Raw genomic sequence first — 20,968 nt, 5'->3', positions numbered from 1 at the left:
TATAAATAAAATGTAAAGTATATAGCAAATATTGGAGCTGAAACAAAGTGTTAGGCCTTATATCAGGTGATCACTAATGTAAAGACAAACATGACATGATACTACCAAGTAATGGCTTTACACAGTAAAGCGTACCTAGTGGCTTTTACAACATGCTGTTCTGCTGTTACTAGTTAATAACACTAATTGACTTCTACTTTCTACACAGCAAAATACATTTCAGACAAAATGTCTATTATTTTTTTTCCTCCCCTGTCGTTGCAACACTTTAGAAGGTAGTACAGGCATGTTCGGAGACAGAGAGTTGCCACTCTGAGTCTCTGTTGGTTTGGCAGATGTGACATTTGGGGACTTGGAGGGCTCCTGTGTCGGTAGGTGCTGCCGGGGAGTTCGTGCTCTCTGCCGTGTGGTAGGGGACACCACCGTTCAGTCGTACTGGGCTGAGGGCTTTTTTTCTCTTCCTCCGTGCCCCTGCCTGCACCCCCGGGCCTCCAGTCCAAATACATATTCATGTTTTGGGCCCATCTCTGAAATTTTATTTCCTTTTTGAACTTGTCCTTTAGCATTTATTCAGTGAAGAGCCATGTGAAGGCACTTAACTTGTGCTTGACAATCAGGGGAAATTAAAATTAGCAACAGAAAGGTAAAGCAGCTCATTTGTATTAGGCGTTATGAATGTTTAATCCCAAATTTACTATTCCTGTAGTTAACCCTGTTGACATTAGCTGCTCGCACTGTATCAGTGAAGTACAGGAGTGAGACATTTTGGGCTTGAGGAATTAGATAGAATGAAAAATCAGTGTCATGTAAAGAGAATGGAGATTACTTGTAAAATCCAAATAACATGGCTTAAGGATTTTGTCTCTCTAAACTTTTTAAACATTTCATAATTAGTAAAATACTAATCCCCTGAATAAAGAATAACTCTGCACAGAGGGACCACTGTGCTATTTAACTTTACCGACTATTGGGAAGACTCTCTCATGAAAATTCTTCACAAATAAAGTTTTGGAATTAGTATTTTCAAAGAATTTTCATAGGAAGGATCACCAAAACCTACTAATTGTTCAGCTAATGAAAATACTTTGGAACAAAAAGAGTTCTATTAAAGCAAAACAACCTCCATGTGGAGATACACTTGTTATCACCCATATGGGCATCGAGAATTTCTCCCACCTCACACAACTTGGAAGACTCAATATCTTGTAAAAAAATAAATAAGAATTTACTGTGGTACTCTGTAGTTCTTTGGACTTTAAATATCTGCAGTTCATTTATACTGAAGGAAAGTAAAATGAATCCATGCCTGGAGTCATGTGTAAAAACTGCTTCTATGAACCTCTTTGTTTTGACTGAGGACAATGCAGTCATTTGTTTATAGGAAATGTTACTTTTTTTTTTTCTTCATTTCCCAAATCTGGGAGATTTCCCAGCATGTGGTTTTAGGGAATTGAGAACTTGGACACCCATGCTTTTGGTTTAGTCTTTTGACCCAGCAGTGTTTTGGCTTTAATTGTTATAAATGTGATAATGTGAGCAGAGATTCCCGGTCATGATACCTTTTCAGAAAACTGCCAATGATTGTGAAAATAAGATTTACATTTAAAGAATGGTCAGGGAAAGAATTTTCAGGTGAAATTGTCATTTTAATTGGTAACCAGCACAGTGTTTCCTTGAAATGAAATTTCTGAACTCTTGTTTTTCCTACATTAAGTGGCTGTAGGAAATGAGTTCTTTTTTGTTATTGCAAGAACCAAAGCCGTTAACTTAAAAACATTAAAATGGTCTTTTTTATTTTAATGCATGTCTTTTTCTGTGATTCTAGAGCTTTGTTCTTTTCGCAACATATACCCTTGTGCAATGTATTGCCTTATTGTCTCACACTGTAATTTACTTTCAATTGACTGGAGTCTAAAAATAATCATCTGCTCATGTTTCTGTCCCCTAAGCTTAGCTATTAACTTGCACAATATAAGTCTGTCAAATAGCAGAATGATTGATCTAAGTAAGCTAAAGGAAAAGATGTTCAAATGCTCCCTGTTAACATGTAAATTACATTAACATAGTCCTGAATTAATCATATACACTAGCCTGAAAATTGCCTGCCTTTTAATATAATGGGAAAAAGCTACAGAGGTATTTTAGCTATGATTGTGTCGCATATTGACAAGTGTGTGCAAAATACAGTTGCCTTCTGATAGATGATTCATGTCCCGTCTCAGCTCCTAATTACTACTTGAAGGTTAAGAGGAAATCTCCTGGGGCCCCTGAAGCGTGCCACGCTGTTGAGCCTGCAGAAACATCAGCATCCAAGCTGGTGTCCTTGGGAAGCATCCAAGCTCCTAAGCCAAAATGTCATCCCAAGCTATGACCCAAGCCCAGCTCAGAGCACAGCACCAGCACGCAGCAGCCCTGCTGCTCTCCTCACCCCTTCATTTCTATGGGAACGAGGACCAAACGCACTGCATCGAGAAACAGCAGCCTGGGATGCAACAAAGGGCACGCAACGTTTAGTCCAAATACTGGCAGTGCTGTAATCCATCAAAACTGTGTTGCTTTAAAGCTAAAAGCTATTAAGCTTTACAATGCCATGTGGTACTAATCTCTTTTATTAGTTTATGTTGTCTATACTAGAATAAAAGATATAAAAAAGACCCCTCCAAAAAAGTCAGCTTTTAAATGATAAGACTTTGCATGTTATTAGGAATTCTGTTGCAAACAGGCATTACATTCTGCCAAACCCCATCATTGTTTATGTCTAATTGTACTTTCTGACAGACAAATAAGAAACAGCTGAACCATAAGTGTGCTCAACACAAATTAATTATTGTGTAAAATAAACACTTTTGTTGGCTTGTGTATCACTACAGGGGGTTATAATGTCAATGATGTCATGTTTTACTGGACTAGAGGAAATGATTCAGTTCGAGGTTTGGACACACTCCGACTCGCACAATACACAGTGGAAGACCACTTCACCTCAGTATCCGAAGCGGTATACGAGACAGGTAAAAACACCCTTCTAACACTTTCTAGGTACAGTTCGGAATATGGCTCTGGAAACAGAGCAACACTAAGGAACTGAGCACATTGCTTTCTCTTAAGATGACAGTTTTCATTTTCTGCCGGATTACATTCTTGAAACCACACATACTTTTCCAGATGTTACCAGCAGAGACCTAGCTAATGTAAAAGTTGAGAGGTTTTGCGCATTTTCTTGGCTACACATTACCTAAAGAATGATAAACAAGAGATGTACTACTTCTTACATGTAGTGTCAGGAAGAGCTCTTGTGAAAGAAGAAGAGCCTGTAAATTGGGTATTTAAATTGGAGAGAGACCAGGGACCCTGGGTACCCAGCTCAGAACAATTCCCGGCCTTCCTGGAAACAGCCACTCTGGGCAAGTCAAAAGCCTCTGTTCAGCCATGGAAATTTCTGTGAATATGCTGGGTGCTTTCACAACTGCAAGAACTTGGTTTTCATGGCTAGGGCTTGTCGGAGTGGCTCTTTACCTGCGGCAGCCTCTGTCCAGTCTGGTGGGCAGCAGAGCGCAGATTGCCCGGCCTGAGGTTCCGCTGCCCGGGGAAGGGTCAGAAGCATTTCCACAGACCTGCTCTTCTGCTCATCTTAGGAAACTGCTGTAGAAAGTTCCCTCTAACTGCAGCACTTAACCTCAGAAAAGAGTCTGCTCCTGCTTATTTTCCAGAGATTTCGAAAGTGACTTCGGAGAGTCCAAGACCTGCCAAACCTGCTTTACGCCCTTTGAGTTACTCCTGGGTCCTTCACTGCTGCTCTTCACCGCACACTCAGTTTCTGTTCTGCTCAAGTCAACATGCCAACTGAAAGGGTGGTCTTTAAATGAAGACACGCACCTCCTTCAAAGCTGTAGTTTCACTAGAGGATATGTTGCTAATTCTGAATCACAGAAATACCCAACAATGAAATAGAGAAACTGTGTTTCTGCCTTAATAATTCAACACAGAGGAACTTTATGCTTGAATTTCAGGTATTAATTCAGGGTAAAAGTCAAAGTTCTCTAAATGGATATAAAAGTAGAAATGAAACACATACTAGCAGGCTCCAGGATCTCAAAGTATCTTGCTGATTACGTAAGTGACATCTGTTTTCTCTCCTCCTCTTTACAGCTTCTGGGTAAGCAACATCAGGTTCAATCAAAGGAGAATAATCCTGTACTGTTGTTCTGCCCAGAAGGGTATTAGGACCTGTTTACCACACAGGAAAGAGGAATAGGAAACCTGCTTAATTTTTACCACCTTCTATCATAGAGGCCAGACTCTAAAGCCAAAAAAAAAAGTTCTATTATTTTTTACTAAACAGAATAAAAACAATTTCCAGTTCTAACTGAAGAGGCATGATCAGATGAACTGTGCTGCTCTTCTCAGTAAATGATGCTGTCTTCCTCCCTTTATGTTGGCAGGAATCAATCATATATATATAAAGTCAAAAGCCACTTCTAATTTTACATTTTAACACATGTAACTTAATTCAATTAGAATTTCCCACACCTGCTTGTTTCAATTCTCCTGTTTGAGAAAGCCATGTTATCAAGTGCTGTGCAGTACTTTTAAAATTAAATCTCATAATCCTCTTAATTTTCTATTGAGTCATTATGAATTAGGTGCTATGTTCTACAGGTTTTTTTGTTGGGTTTTTTTTTTTTTTTTTTTTTCCTTAGGAAAGCAGTGCCTATTGTAGCCCCTATTAAAATTAAAAAACGAACCAGTTTATGGAACTATGTAATCACTTTTGAAGTGAAAAATGATGCTTTGCACTTCCTTAACACCATTAATAGGTATCTGAGAGTATTTTATAAATAAGTTACATTATAAATAACAGTTATTTGTAACAGTTATGATTCAAAAGGCTAAAGCTAAAGATACGAGAGAAGAGCCGTGTGTAGTATTCCCTAACACAGCAAAAAAAGCAATCAGGATTTGATACTCTGTGAACTTGAACAGACAGTACAGCTGCTGTGCAAGTGAAATATTGTACAACAATGCAAACCCCAGGATCACGTACAGCTACTGACAGAGCCAAATTTAAAATGTAGTCAGCAAAATTCCTGCATAAGTAACTTCGGTAAATTTAAGAAAAGGGCATTGTGGATTAATCTTGTTTATAGGACAGCATGTATCACATAATAGTAATCACATTATTGTAATCACATAATAGTAAGTCCGTTCAAATAATGTTAGCTAGATTGCTGGCTAGGGTTTGGCGTTGATTTCCTTTTGGTACAGACCAATTTAATTTTGGATATGGCTAAGTTAATTGCTAGAACCACTTCCTACATGTCTTTTAACTATAGTCCTTATTCTGCATGCACTGATACGCTCTTGGACCCCAAAACCATGAATCTGCATCAGTGGCTGCTGGGTTTTTATTTTAGCTGTCTAGCCAACACCACCTGCATTCTCAGAGTAATAAATAGTGATATAAAAAGCTTGCCTTTCTTATTGGAAAAACATAAAAGCAATGAAGGACTGTTACAGTCTAGCTTTTTGTGTAAATAATCATAGAAATAAGGCTGAAATACACTTTAAGAATTCATTTAATCTATTCTCATGTTGCAAGGCAAGGTCATCTATATCTACAGCCTACTTCCCGACAGATGTTTCTAGGAGTAAGTTAGACAAACCTCCAAAGTGTCTGCTTCACCCTCCCTAGGTGATTTTTTTCTGGTGATTATTAGACGCATATTTTCCTCATGTCTAATCTTGATCTCCCTTGCTGCCTTTCAAACCCATTATGTGGATATAGAAGACAAATTTCCGGCTCTTTTTCAGCAGCCCTTTCGCTATTTCAGGACAGATGTATCTTTTCTCAACCAACACTTCCCTCTTTTTAATTCATATAAATGGTTTCCTAGATCTCCTGTCTTTGCTGTTGGTCTCCCATTGAAATTCTCATACCTTTGCTGATGTGCAGCACCCAAAACCGGGTACCCTGTTCCCATCAGATATCCTCCATACAGGGGAGGGTTTACTTAATGCATTTCATGAACTCTGTTCCTCTTTATCCATTCTGGGTTGATATTTGCTTTTCTTGCAGAAAATTGTTATGCATTTTTTACCTTGCTCAGCTTGCGATTCCTTCTAGTACTCCACCTCCATTATTGCCCTGTAGCCACGTATTCCCTGTGCTCTGTTTAGGGAGCTACCAATTCCTATCTGAATGTAGGACTTTATACTTGCTTTTGTTGAATTGCATCTTGTTTTACTCAGGCTGATAGCTGTTGGGATAATTTTGAACACTAATCCTGTTCTCCAATGTGCTAACGCTCCTCCCTTAAAAGACACTCGGTATGTCATCATGTTTGTTAGTGAGCGGTACTGGGCACAGGACAGACCCACGTGTTCCCACTCAATAAATGTTTCTATTTTCACAGCAAGCGATAGCTAATTAATCTCAATTAACTTTTTTAATTGGAGAAAGAAGCAAAAATGTCATTTAATACTTGAGGCTAATTGGCTGCTGACAGCTTTTCTTCTGGTTGGCAAATTTCCTTAAGCCTTGCTCTCACTACTGCAACCCTCCTGCCAAGTCTGCAGCAGCAGCAGGAACGAAGAGGCTCAGCTTGCTCAGGTCTCGTCTAACACTGAGTCTTCAGCCTGAGCCTGGAAGGCAAGGAGAGTTCTATCAGGCAGTCAGGGCTCTCAGTGCACTCAGTGCTTAGAAAACTATGAACTCAGGAAAGTGGCATATTCAAATGGTATCTTGGCGGAACAGAGGGAAAGAAGAGGCAAAAGCATAAAGTCAGTCTCCTCTCCTTGACACACAAAGACAAGACACCTGCCCTCTTGAAAAAGGCTGCAAAGGGAGCTGGCTGCTGTTCCTTGTCTGCAGTCACTGCCAGGGTTTTGATGTCTATCGCAAATCCTGCTTTAGCATCCTTGGGCTAGAGGTCTCGCCAGACCTTGTTTGGCTATGCAGTGGTGAAACTGTTGACCCCTGGCCGCTCCATGTTATTGGCTTCTCAGGTGGGGGGTCATGACTAAGCCAGTAATGAGTTGCTCTCATTTATGATTAGTGATCTGAGAATCACCAAGTATATAAACTATATATAAAGGGTGTATATGAGTGTATAAATATAACAGACTCCTACACAAAGTGAATGTTCATCAGTCAGTCTCTTTCTCTTGAAATAGAGACATTACTTTGGTTTGTCCTACAGGCCCATCGGCAGTTTCCCAAGGCTCAGGGATTTCTCAGTTAACAATCAAAGTTTTCTAGGATTTTCAATTCTTCTTTTTTTGAGGTATGGTAGACTGAGTAACTTCTCTCATTCCCTTTATCAGTTCTTTTATAATCTGTAAGTGCTCTCTAATTGTTATCTCTGAGAACATGTTCTTTGCCATACAGGGCTTACAACCAACCTCAGAACTGTATTCAGTATAATCTTATCTGGTGAGCCTTTGGTCTGCCTCACCTAAGATTCAAGCAGTTACACATGCATCTGTTATCACGTTATGTTCAACTTGCCTATCTGAGCTCATATAATCACTCTTTGTAAACAAGGTTTTCCACTTGAGTTGATGTTGAAAAGTTTTCCATCGTGAGTTGTTTTTGTGATAGTTCTGTAAGGTAGAACAGTTCAGAAAGAAAACAGTTTGGAAAATGCATTGAAGAAGTTACAGTAACATAAAAAACATATGGAAATGCAATGAATAGAATGAATATCAAGGATATTAAGAAGTGGCATTTTTTTGTTAACTTCTGGGAAGTTCTTTGTAGTATAGACACAAATACACATAAACACTTGGAAAACTTACCATGGCATAATTTTTTTGTACTTTTTTTTTTTACAGGTAAGCTAAATGGATAAATATATCTGCACACCAACACTATATGAAAGGGTTTGTTTAATTCTTAGGAAATGTGAATTTCAAACTCATTTTGTGTAAAGCATTTTTGTGAAGATGAAATGCATGTTGAGAAACCTGTCCTGATCTTTCATTTCCTTTAGTTCACCTCTGAAGAACAAGTAGGAAAAGAGGTAGTTTATAAGGTCTTGACTGTGAAGAACAAAAGACTGATTGTCCTCTGAGGGAGGGACAAAGGAGCTGTAATAACAAATTAGCCATATATATTGACAACCTTGGCATCCTACATCAGTCAGAGAATTACATTTCAGGTGCACAACTTATTTGTGGGGTAGAAGTGGGGGCACTACCCATTCCTTAATGCATATGTTCATTGTAAACAAGCAATAAAACCCCTACATTTTCAGCACATAATTAAAGCAGTAAAATTTTATTTAAAGCTTTCTTGTACTGTGCCCTTAAAAGGTGCAAGAAGAGAAGAAAACGATGCATTGGTAGAGTTATACTGACGCACTTGTGTGAGATGTACATCACACATTTTAGCTGGCACCCAAGGGGTTAGCATACATATTTCATGATAGAGAAGAATGTGCTCTTTGTGCCTGACTGCACACCCCTGTGCAGGATACCAAAGTGCTTCTTACATAAAGAGTGATGTGGAGCAGTCTGTTACTGGAGTAGAGTTCATCAAAAAGTCCACAGAAAGTAACTGTGGGGAAGATGCTCCCATCCCGTAACACCAGAGTGGAAGTTAGGAACTGGTGACAGCGTTTGTAGAGCATCAGTCCTTCCTTCAGGCACCTCTGCTGTGAATGTCCGGTGGTCAGAGGGCAGCGGGACAGAGCAGAGAGGCAGCAATCTGCCATCAGCTGGGAACAGACGCCGTAGAAAAATGAGACAATCAAAACATGGGTGACCTAGAGTCATAAGAAAGCCTGTTTGTTTAGGTTTATATCTATTTCTTAGGCAGTGCAGCAATAGTCAGTGCTGATAAAATCATCAGTATTATGGCAAGATCTATACGAAGTGTCAGATAGGCAGTGCTGTAAATTAGAATATTGTTTTCAGAAGCCAAAAGCCAAACTTCAAAGGCAAACTATAAAGAGGAATACACTAGCTTCTTTTGCCTTCAGAAAGATCTACCTTAGACCTAGATCTACACCTGCTCAGCTACTGGGAAAGAGTCTATGCTGGTATAATTTTTATGATACTGAAACAAAAGTAGTCAGCTGGAACCAACTGAAACTTGATTTCTTTCACCTCTTTCTACTTTCTAGGGTACTCCTTTTTTTTTTCTTTTCTTTTTTGAAAAAGCAGTAGAGACAGTTAGAGTAGATATGGAGACTATAGTCTGCTATCTAGATCTGTTCTTCATCTACAAGCTAGAGCTACTGTCTAGTTTTGTATTTCTACCCTCTAATAAATTCTATAAAGCCCAAGTAACTCAGCTTAACCTTCTTTCGCTGTGGGGTGGCCCAAGTAGAATACCTCAGCTTCTGGTGGGTTTAGAGTATACATACTGACAGTCATTTAAGTTCAGATGCATCTGAGAAACTTAAACAAAGCAATTCGATACTTTGGCAAGCACTAACACTATGACTTTGCTGCAGAGTTAGCTATCTGCACAGACATTATTCCTACCACATTATCAAATCTAAATCACTGAGGTGACATCCATCATGGGCCAGAAACTTGAATGAAGAAGCATCTTCTCATTTCAATGCAAACATCTTGTTGTCAGTAAGACTCAAGCAAGGGGCAAACTTGACAGTTTTGAGGGGTTAACTCGAGCTGTATTTGAGCTAACTAGTAAAGCCAGGAGTAGGATTACATGAACCTGTTTCACTTTGATCTGAGTGATGGCACCACAGCTTCAAATATGCAAGTCAAAGGCAATGAGTTACATCATTACTGTCTCATATGCTACTTAGGTAAAGGAGTAGCAAATCTCTTTCTTTTTAAAGATGATAACTTTTGGTACATGTGGAGTATAGATGAAAAAAGGACTGTAATATTTCCCTATCTTCATTTTGTCCTATTGCTCATTTCTTTAGCATGATAAGTATGCATTGCATACTTTCCTTGACTACTTCTTCCTTCAGTTTATTACAGGAGGAGCTCATATGAATTCTATATATAGGTTGCTTCAAAATTTCCATTATAAAAGCTCTTCTGAACTCTTTAGAGAAATGCTGACACTATTATTATCATGTCCATGATGTGTCTTTGGATTCTGGCAAGCAGAAAGCCTTAAGGTTAGATAAATGCCTTTTCTTTGTTCCCCCAAAAGACACTCAGCTATAAGCTGTTACATCTCTCTTTCTCTTTGTTGTTCACATTGCTTCAGAAATTTCTGGCATCAGGAAAAATAACAAGAAAGAACACAGGAACATTCAAAGGGCTTGTCTGCACTTGGAAATTGCAGCAAAGTGGCAAAGTGTGACTTTCTAGTTTGATATTTTGAACTAACTTCCTATGTACATACTTGGCTTTTATACTAAGGTGAAGAGAGATACAGTTGTAGGGTGCTAATGAGGAGAAGGTATTGCTGTATGGCTATTATGTATCAGCTATTTCAGAGTTTTCCTTCTTAAAGACAAGCTCTAAGGCTGAACCACAGGAACTCCCAAGTGCCTGAGGTACCCTGCAGGAAGCATAGTCCAGTCTCTTCACTCCTCTTTGCTGGGTACATGGCACCACATCCTTCCCTTTGGTCAGCACAGAAACACAGTGCAAATGACTTTTGTGGAGGATTCAGTTTCCTGCTGATGATTTGCACCCTCTGCACTCTCGCACGAGCTCTGGGCTGACACCCTTCCCTCACTGACGGTGGCTGTGCCATCATCCTTTGTGTGCTAGCTACAACCATGCCACAGTAATGACAGTTTGAGGTACAAACACTGCAGAGAAAATCACGTCTTTCTATTTAAAAGTATCTGGTTTTGAGTGCTAGTTAGACAGCAGCCTAGAAGATTGCATGCAAAATTAATAAAATCCCTAACAGTTTTTATTAAGGTTTTAAGTGCTTGCTCTTGCACACTAGGAAGCCACAGATTTACAGTTGCCTGTGCAGCCCTAATTGTCTTTCCCTAAATATGCTTTATGCTATGGTCTTTTATTGTACAGACTGAGTGTTCTTCCATAGCACTAGTGCTTGATTTAGTGCAAGGATGAGTGCAGACAGAAGCAGAAGTAATGCTGCACAGTCAACTGTAAGTTTTGCACTTCCTAACTTTTGAGTGCTTTACTTTGGTCTGCTTACACTTAAAATCAATTTTGGTGAGCAAAATGACTTTTACTGAAACAACTGTACTGGTAAAAGTCACAGTGTTGATAGAGGTACACTAATGTAATGTTCCTCTTTTCACATAAAAATTATGATAACAGTATAAATCATCTTTGTATGTCCTACCTCATGGAGAGAGTTAAAGTCTACTGTCTGTCTTTGTATCCTTTTTTCCATCAGTCAGAAACTTGAAAAACTCAATATGTTGAACTTACAAAGAAGAACCCTAAGTACAGTGTATTTGTACCTTCAGGAGGAGAAAGAGCTGACTACCCAAGAACTATTTAGTCTACTAGCGAAAAGGCAGAGTCCACACAGCAGAAAGCTGAAGTCAGATTAAGATTAGAAACTAGGCATTTGTTTTTAGCAGATAGAATGATTTTAATCATTGTAACAGATTACTGAGAGAAATGGGGGATGCTGCATGTCTAGATATCCTCAGATGTCTAGATGTCTGCGTGAAAGGTGGACTCTATTCCAAAGTGATTGAGTTCAAAGCAAGGGATAATTGGGGGAAATTTAATGACTTGTGATTAGGGTCAGACTACAGCACTTAGTGATTCTTTCCAATTTTAAGAGTCCTATGAAACCTTATTGTTCTCTGGATTTGTTTTATACAATACTTCTAAAAATGGAAATTTAACTATCCCTTTTCTAGCCTGGGAGCAAGAAGACATTTCTTGGCATCCATTACTTGCACTTCAAGCTTTTAAAAGTACTCTTCTTTGACTCCATGTCTCACAGTGCACCTGAGGGATGCACAAATAGCCTGTCTATGCATTTATTATTGTTGCTAAAGTGCATTTACCATTCTGTAGTTCTGTCCTGACTCTCAGCACTCAGCACTGGAAACAAACATAGGTCCTGGAGATCGTAATTTGTTGGATTAAAATAGGTGAAGCCAAAGCTATCTGACCACAGTATATTCAGGCATTACTCTCTCACTGATATTCTGGTTCAAGAGTTCTGTTAAAATAATGTTTTAAAAAACTTAAATACTTTAACACTTAATTTTGAACTTTGAATGTCAGAATAAAAAGTCTGTTCTGCACGTTTAAGTTAGTAAAAAGCAAGCTTTTGCCTTACTTTGATCCGTTGGACTGGTAACAATTTCAGATCCTGCACTTCTGTTGCCCCAACATAGCCAAATTTTGCTCATAGCAAAATAGTCCATATAGCAAAAAAATAGCAAAAAAATCCATAGTGAGCTGGATATCGAATTCAAGCTTTGCTTACCAGTGTGCTGTTCACTAATGAAACCCAATTCTGTCCTTGACTGTGGGCCCAAACTTTCACCTTCTGGAAATCACTCATTTAGAAGCAAACCATTTGTGCCACAGCAGTGACACCACTCAGAACACCACAAACACTGTAATGCACTAATGTAAAGGTAAAATAGTGAAAATGCAAAGACACTGCTTGTTTTTAAGTAGAATATAAGAGGCAGGTCAGCAGTATCAGAGAAGGTAACTTTGATCCACATCTTGAGCCACAGTAAATGAAAAGGAAAGCAAAATAAACCAGATATTTGAGGCAGTTAAAGATAAGGACCCATGCTAACTTCATAACATTACAATTGTTATTATGCTTGTTTATATAGTAGCTCATTGTGGTAATTCTTCTGAATAGTCACAGCTAGATACATATGTGATTTCAAATTTCCTTGCATTGTGTTATATAATGAAACATCCTTTCCACACATTGATGGATTTATTTTTTCCTTCACTAATCCTCAGTGAATTTCCAATTATTCTATAATGAAACTCCGGATATGGTGACTGAGTGTTATATATTCTGATTTTTTCCTTCAGTTCAATTTAGAGTCTTCATGATAGAATTTTTCAGTGCAGTGTTTAATTTTTTTCAAGCCTGTTTGTTAAGCTTTTGCTGCATTGCAATGCACAAAAGTAATACAGGTTGATAATTTAAAGAACTTTTTATGAATTGCACCTTCACAATATTTTTTTCCCTGCCCTTTCCACAGGACGTTACCCAAAACTAGTGTTTCACTTCGAACTCAAGAGAAACATCTTGTATTTCATACTAGAGACATATGTACCGTCAATCCTACTGGTTGTGCTCTCCTGGGTATCATTTTGGATAAGCCAGTCATCAGTTCCAGCCAGAATCTGCATAGGTGAGAAGCTGATAAACCAAACCAAACCAAGAGTTGGATCATTAAGGTGCTTGCTTTATTGCATGTACATGGCATCCATTTCCAAAAGTTTCAAACACTTCTGAGTTTTATGGAATTACCTTTCTGGTTTACCATCTGCAGTACATCATGCAGATTCCCCTTAAAGCCTTGCTATTCTTTAACTAAGAAAACATCTTTGAGAGCTACAGGAGACTCGGAGGCAGGGGAGGCTGCTGAAAGCAGAGGAAAAAACTCAGTCCTTTTGGAAATAATTTCAACATATTCAAACACATGGCATGCACAGAAAGAATTGTGAGCCTTTTGTGAGGTCTAATGATACATACTAATTAACATGTGAATAATAAGAGAATTATAAGACATTAAATATAATTAATTTCAAATAAAGGATACTCTGAAAGAGAAAGAAAGCAAAACAGTTCTGATCAGACTACAGGTGGGGTGGGAAAAACACTCGTACAGAATAGGGAAGAAAGAAAGATTTCACATCAAATGAGGCCAGTGAGCAAGTGCATTGAGCAAAATGATATCTGAATGTTTTAAAGCGAGCGTTTGCATAGTATTGCAATAATAATGTATTAATCATAAATATACATTCTATGACACCAAAATCTCTCTCATTTTAATTTTCAGTATTCTCAGCTTTACAAACATTTTTCATTTACAAACATGTTTTTAAACATTTAAATTCAGGTTCACAAGTTCATTTGAAAGTCTTCTTTCCAAAACATGACACATTAAATGCTGTGGCACACTAAATGTTCACAGAGTCAGGAAAAACTGTCTTGTAGCAGGGCCCTTGCAATAGAGGCCCTCATTGCTATCTGTGTGTTATTAGAACTTAGATTTTCACATTCCACAGGTGTTACCACAGTCCTTACTATGACAACCCTGATGATGGGAGCCAGGACTTCACTCCCAAATGCTAATTGCTTTATTAAGGCAATTGATGTGTACCTCGGTATCTGCTTCAGTTTCATCTTTGGAGCACTGTTAGAGTATGCTGTGGCTCATTTCTGCACTCTGCATCGACTCAGTTCCAAGGAACTTCCAAAGGTATTTTAATTCTTTGATTGTTGTCCTACAAAACAGACTTCAATTATACCTGCTAAAGAGAATGAATTATCTTAGCATTAATGGTAAATGTATTTAAGGAATTTTCCTTTTTTAGAATAAGGACAGTGAAAACACAATAACCTTGAGAAAAATTATTGTACCTGGAACTTTTTGGAAGAGATCAAACTGAAACACCCTTACATAATGATTCTCTCTTTTGATATGGACTTTATGGCCATTTATCAAACAATGTGCTAGGTGTATTACAAAAATCACAGGCACTTGTCATCTCCTGAGCAATGGCATACACTTACAGTTCAAAAATTAGACTAAGCTCAGTGACTTGGTCTTACGGCAATACAGCAAAAAAGAAAAGATTTTATCACATTCCATTTATGAAACCTTCTGCATATGAATGGTACTTGAGTCAGTTTACTAGCAGGCAGCTTCACGTATTAGGTGTATCAGATCTCTATAGCCTTCCACTTACACCTTCTCTTTCAACAGGTGCAGCCGAAGCTCAGACTGGGATTCACTTTCTGTTCTGCATTATTGTTACAGCAGCGCTTTTTGCTGCTCTATCGAGCTTCTCACCACTCTGAAATACTTTGACATATACTTAAAATAAAAAGGGATCAAATCAACATAGGCATTTTTGAGTCTGGTAGTTGTCACCTTGCTGAAATAATCAGGACAGATTCATGAAGAAGTTCTGTCACATCTTCCATCTCCAGTGTTTAGCACTGCTTTCAAAACCAGTGAAAAAGAAATCACAAGGAAGTTGGAAGCTGATTGTGTTGCGGCTTTTAATTATTGAACTGAATCTAATATTCATGATAAAAAAGAAAATTTTAAGCAGCATATGAAATTTCTGGACAAACAGAAAAAGGTAAAACATGGAAATTGAGAATAACAGAAAAAGGGGCAGGAAGAAGTTTGATTGAGTGCTGTAGGGATAAATGGCCAGAAGAAGGAAGACTGTTAACTATTTAATCCAAACTAGAACAGAGCATCACAAAAGCCTAAGCAAAGTTCCTCAGTAGGGTCAAGAAACAGGATATTGAGTTCAAGTGGAGAAGCTTAAAACCAATGAAGATTGGCCAAGATGTGGGTTTTTTATACCTAGATAGTTCAACAATTAACATGGGAATTTGGCTGTTTGGATGAGAGAGAGGTTCTGTAAATGCACAGGAATATGTTCAAAGCTGTATTAGATCTAGGTGTGTGGAGAAGGACTGAAAAACGGACACAAAGCTGAGCCACCCAGTGGGTTTTAAAAGAAAACATCTAATAGGGGAATGTCTGCAAATGGGCAAATACTCGTTTTGAATGAGGATTTGAATGGAAAGCCTGAAAGTAATTTTTCTTGGCAAGGTAGCATAAGTGACAATTCCCTCTGAGCATATCTGTCTTGTGAAGTAAGTGCTTGTCATTTTGCAAAAAGAGCAGAAAAAAAAAAAAAAGCTTATTGGAGCTTTGGGTAAGAAAGTAAAGTGTTTCAGTGCTTGGATGATTAAGCATCTTTGGATCTGTGAAGGGCACTTATGACTGCCCTTGCCTTCGCCTACTGGTGTCAGATTCCCTTTCATCTGGGGCACATGTACTAGTGCTTGCAGATGGGGCAGGCATGGGAACACCTGTACTTGAAAGAAAGACGTGCATGCAAGTAAGTGGAGGTACAGCCCTAAAATGAGGAAGGAAGAAAGACTTAACGTGCAGTTTTATGATGGACTTAATGACTGAAAGGGATGGTCTGTCACTTCAGGCACATTCCTACCTTTTGCTGTGCATCAGGAGCGATTGAGCCTGTCCAAGTTGCTTCTTACTCCCACAAACACAAGCATATAAAGGAAGGGGCAGTTGTTTGGTCCTAGGTCAGCTCAAGACTCCATAGAATAAGGAAAATGCCTGTCATGTCCTTTTCCTACTGTAGCCAAGGACAAGCACTGCTTACTGAGCAGGGTGCCATGGAGAGCACACTTGACTTGTATTTCTCACAGTAAAAAACCCCACATCACAAGGACAGAAGTACCAGCTAAAATCTCATGTCACTGTCTAGCAGGTACTTAACAATTTCTGTGTGAGTATCGTCACCATAAATGTGTTGTCCTCATTATCGTATTCTCTTGTGGACACAGGTTAATTGGAAATCTCACTTCCCAGTTTGTTATTCCCATGTGCGAGCTGATACAAAATTTGCACTCAGAATTATGTAAATAAATGTAGGAGGTGAAGTTAAAATGTAACACTCTGCCTTGTATAGGAGTTAGTTGTACTGGTTTGCTTTCCGGTTTGCTATTTAAAGTGGTTGGGCACTGGCATATCAGGTCCTTTTGAAGCTCTTGGGTTCTCCAGTTTAGAATATAAACTGGTGAAAGGGCTCATTATATCCACACTTCTGCAGTGTCTCACCTTATGTGACCCAGGACCCACAGCGACAGCTTCAAAGCTAATGGCAAAAGCAGAGGAACCACCTGCTGCCAGGAAGGTCAGGCAAAATAAGCCATTCATATCAACTGCATAACAGACTGCCTAAATGGAGATGTTGCCTGTCCAAAATCCTGAGTTTCTTCTCTTTTATGCAAAGGTGTGAATTGTGCTGTCTGATAAAACAGGGAATCCTTCCTTGGACTTCACCTGTCTTTCACCTAAACCTCTCCCTTTTGGTCAGAAAGGAGAAAAGTTTGAAAACTGGAAATAAGGTTACGAGGGCAATGTTCAGCCTATGTCGCGTTTCTGTGCAAGCATCGTGCAGTCTTTCTGAACACCGCATAAGGTCTAGGTGTGCAACACTAGGTTGAAATATTTTTAATCTTGAGCATCTTTATTATTCAGTGGAAGTGACAACTTTCCTCAATTCTGTTGGCTGTTAGATGTCAGCAAACACTTCAATACAAACAGCAGCCACAGTAGCAGGTGCCATATACAGTGCTTTTCAGGTGATGTACAGTTCATTTCCTGGATGCTATGGATTTTGTTTCCAAACAGAGCCCTTCTTGCTGCTACCTGCCATTTTTCCATTGACAGCTGGAATCCAGAGAAAACTTAGTATGACATTTAAAATTAGAGCCACAGTTGAACATTCTCAACGCAATATTTTTTTTTATAATGTAAACCAGCCTAGTCTTTCATTGCATTCAGTTCTCCATAGTGAGTTGGAAAAGTCCCTTGATAGTCCCAGTTTACAAGACTGCAGTTTTTTATAAACTAGCAGTTGTGGTTCTTCTCTAGACTACCTTTTCTCCTTTTCAAGCAATGCGACACAGCACTTTTGCTGTGAACTTGTCTCTGTTCTGCGAGAGCCCTGCCTTGTAACACTGCAAACAGAAACAAGCACATACACACCATGTACGGTATTTTCTGCTTAAGTAATAACTGCCTCTTGGGGAGTAGAAAGGAGTTAAGAACAGCCTAGTAAAGCATCAGCCTCCTGTGAATTGTTCACATGTGGTTGCGTGAAAAGAAAAATGGCACGTACGCAATGTCCTTTCATGCTCTGCAATAGAACTGATTCTGGACAACTTCTAGCCAGCCCTACCTGAGAGACAAATGCCCCAAATCCTGCCATTTTTGAAGTATAGATGTTGTTTTGCTCTTTTTTCCCTTTCTAAAGAATGGGAGCAGAGGAAAAAACAGCCAGGACTCTTCTGACAGGTTTCTTTATTTTATTAACTTCTGAAGCACCGAATGCATTCACTAGGCTGTCGCTCTGATGCCTTGTTTCAAGTGCCAGGCGCTGCTGACAAAGGCTCCGCTGCCGTCCCCAGCGCTTCCCTCAGCCGCCTGGACTTTTTGAAGCAGAAGAGCTAGGTATTTATAACAGAGTGAGGCCCCAAGTAAAACTCCAGGTTTGAGATTTAGTACTACCCTGGGGATTGCTTAAGGTTCCGACTGGAATTTTATGGATTGATCCTCTTAATGCTCTATAGGCAGATTTCTATCCTGGCCTTTGGTTTCAAAATTCTCACGTAGCTGTGGGAGGCTAGGTGGAGGATGAGTGAGGTTTTGTAGTCCATGTATTTTTAGGATGACACATTGTGTTGAGCTACGTTTATCTCTCTCAAATAAAATATACTGGATTTTTTTGGCAAATTGAAAGTGAAAAGCAGTAATAATCCCTTTTTCTAGCTCCATCTGTTCTGGCTCACTGATTCATAGCAGTCTGACGACATTGTCCAGACTCCACTTTAATTTTCAAGGACATTACTAATTTTAGATGAAGAAAGGCTCAAGAACTGTGCTGTCTACAAGTACCCTGGGCAGAAGAGCAATTCTGCACCGGCATGGAGGTCACTCAGGTGGCTTAATGAGCTTTCTTTGACTTTAATAGCCGGGATATTTCTAAATGATCTTTTTGTGTGGCTCCACACAGGGCTGTATGTCTCAACTTCTCTAAAGTTTGTCCTTGTCTAGTCTATTTCTTCTCATGGTGCAAATGGAAAAAGCAAATTGGTCAGAGGAAAGAGATTCTGTATTCTACATTTCACAAATAAATTTTTAGCCTTTTCTTGCTTGTATGCCACTCACTGATTTGGAAGGTAATGAAATCATCAGGAGAAAATTAAAATTATGTGTATACCTGCCTGAATTAAAATGACCCTTCCTCCAACTATACAAATTTAGGTTTAGTTTACATGCAAACTTGCAGCCAGCTTGGATCTGCTCATATCTCTGCAATATCCCAAACCAAACTAAATACCCCAGAACTTTCAAGAAAGTTTGTGTTTAGAGCTGAAGCTGCAGCTGATGTCTAATCCTGTGTCCTCTGAGTGAGTAACAGAAAACCCGCTGACTTCAAAGAGTGAAGATTTCATACATGAACTTCATGGCTCCAAGCCACTTCTGATCAAAGAAACAAAACCCACCAGAAGGCTTATACAACATTCTCCAAAGAGCTGTCTTGATGCAGTGAAGCACATAAAAATGTGCTTAACCTTACCATAACTTTGAACTTAAAGCATGGGTTTCAGGACTTGAAACAAAGTAGTATGAGCTATTTAGTATTGATTTAGTTGTGGGCTTGTACCTCCTTGTGATCCTCTTTTTTTGTGCTTTTTGTTGTTTTCTGGGGGTTTGTTTTGTTTTGTTTTTTAAAGTAATTTGATTTTCGTTGCAAAGCACCAGGAATAGAGTAGCCAACTGCACAGAAGGGAAGTGTCTTGTATTCCGGGGTGCTTGATTTGGGGTGCAACCAGCTTGACTAGCTGGTCTGGCAGCTCCCCCACCTTCTTCATTTCCAGACTGGGGCTTTGCTTTACCCACTTTCTAGACACTGACCTTTGCCAGTATTTTCCCTGAGCAGAAGACAGCTTATCGTTGTGCATTTCATGGATTTGCTGCTGTCTTAAGTAAAGCTTAGTGGGCCATATTTGAACAAATCCAGCTTTGCTCAACAGTTGTATGAAAGCTTTTGCAGTAAGATGTTAGTTTAAGTCAGTGTTTTTCCTGTAAATGGAGGCTTTGAAAGCTGAAAGGAGCTCTCTGGTGCAGGTAGGTGCTCACCCTTGTAATCAAGAAGCAAGCTACAGGAAGAGTTGTAAGAAAAATCCTATTATTTGCTGCAGCTTTAAAGTAAACAGGTGATGAAACATGCATTTAAGTACCTGCTGTTTTGTTTCCGATCAGGATGAGGATGAAGAGGCTGAAGAAGAGAGGAATGGAGTCCTGGCAGCAGTTGCTAACAGTTGCAGTGCCCCTGACAATGCCAACAAGATCGATTCAAACAAGAGCAGCAAAACCAGCATTGACGGAAAAAAGGAGAGAAGTAAACACAATGGGTGTAGTTCACCAATGTCAGTAATGAAAAGACTTTTCTGTATCTTTGATTGCTTCCATGTTAAAAATCCTTACCACATAGACAATTACGCCAGATTTTCTTTCCCGTTATCATTCATCATAATTAATGTATTTTATTGGGTATATTATTTGTATTTGTAAATATTTTAATGTGTAAAATTGCTTTCAAGTTTAGAAAGTGGATATAGGAGGCGAAGTTGCAGAAGAATGAAGAAGTTGCATTTGGATAAAGGGATATGAAAGGACATGCCATCTTTTCAAGCATTTCTATAAAGTTTATTGTTAAACTCACTTTTCCACTGTTAAATGACTGCCATCCAAAACTGACTTTCCTGTTAGCATGCATGTCCCATATTGAACTATTTATCAAAGGCCAATAAGTCCTTTTTTAATATTTTAATGGTCAACTTTGTAAAAGAAGAGTTATATTGCACTTGTTTCTGAACTGCATTGAATACATTTAAAAATAAAAGCAACGAAGTGTTGTTTTCCTGCTATGCTTTCAGTATTCATTTCATTCTAGCTTTGTCAATAATGCATAAATTTTCCAGATTATATAAGAAAATGTATAATTGCAGATCAAAGTGGTTTTTCTTCATAGCAAGAAACACCTTTGAAGGCATGGGCTACCAACACAAACCAAACAATATATTCATCTTTTTGTAAGGTCACAAATATGTATCGAGACTCTTCCCTACATCTTTAGACAGAACTCCCATAGGCATCAATGGCTTTTCTGAATAAGTGCAGAGCAGAATATAGAAAGGGACTGGAGCCAAAAGGTATAGATCCAGAGAGATGGAGCTCTAAAGTGAGGACATACTTAGGTG

At 38.9% G+C, this 20,968-nt stretch overlaps 1 protein-coding gene across 1 annotated transcript in view; it reads left to right on the top strand.

The window, feature by feature from the left end:
* The window catches only part of LOC142030669 (gamma-aminobutyric acid receptor subunit pi-like), a 49,837-nt gene extending 29,256 nt beyond the window's left edge, over nt 1-20,581 (top strand). Inside the window, exons 7-10 of the mRNA XM_075026944.1 lie at nt 2,871-3,008; nt 13,116-13,268; nt 14,149-14,342; nt 19,968-20,581. Coding sequence (XP_074883045.1) covers nt 2,871-3,008; nt 13,116-13,268; nt 14,149-14,342; nt 19,968-20,279 — 797 coding nt within the window. The 3' untranslated portion in view covers nt 20,280-20,581. The remainder of the gene's footprint in view (nt 1-2,870; nt 3,009-13,115; nt 13,269-14,148; nt 14,343-19,967) is intronic.
* Nucleotides 20,582-20,968: the final 387 nt, after the last annotated feature.

This window comes from Buteo buteo, chromosome 4 (genome assembly GCF_964188355.1).
Source record: "Buteo buteo chromosome 4, bButBut1.hap1.1, whole genome shotgun sequence".
NCBI classification, from domain to species: Eukaryota; Metazoa; Chordata; class Aves; order Accipitriformes; family Accipitridae; genus Buteo; species Buteo buteo.
Note: the sequence above shows the minus strand (reverse complement) of the source record. Positions and strands in the feature narration are given on the sequence as shown.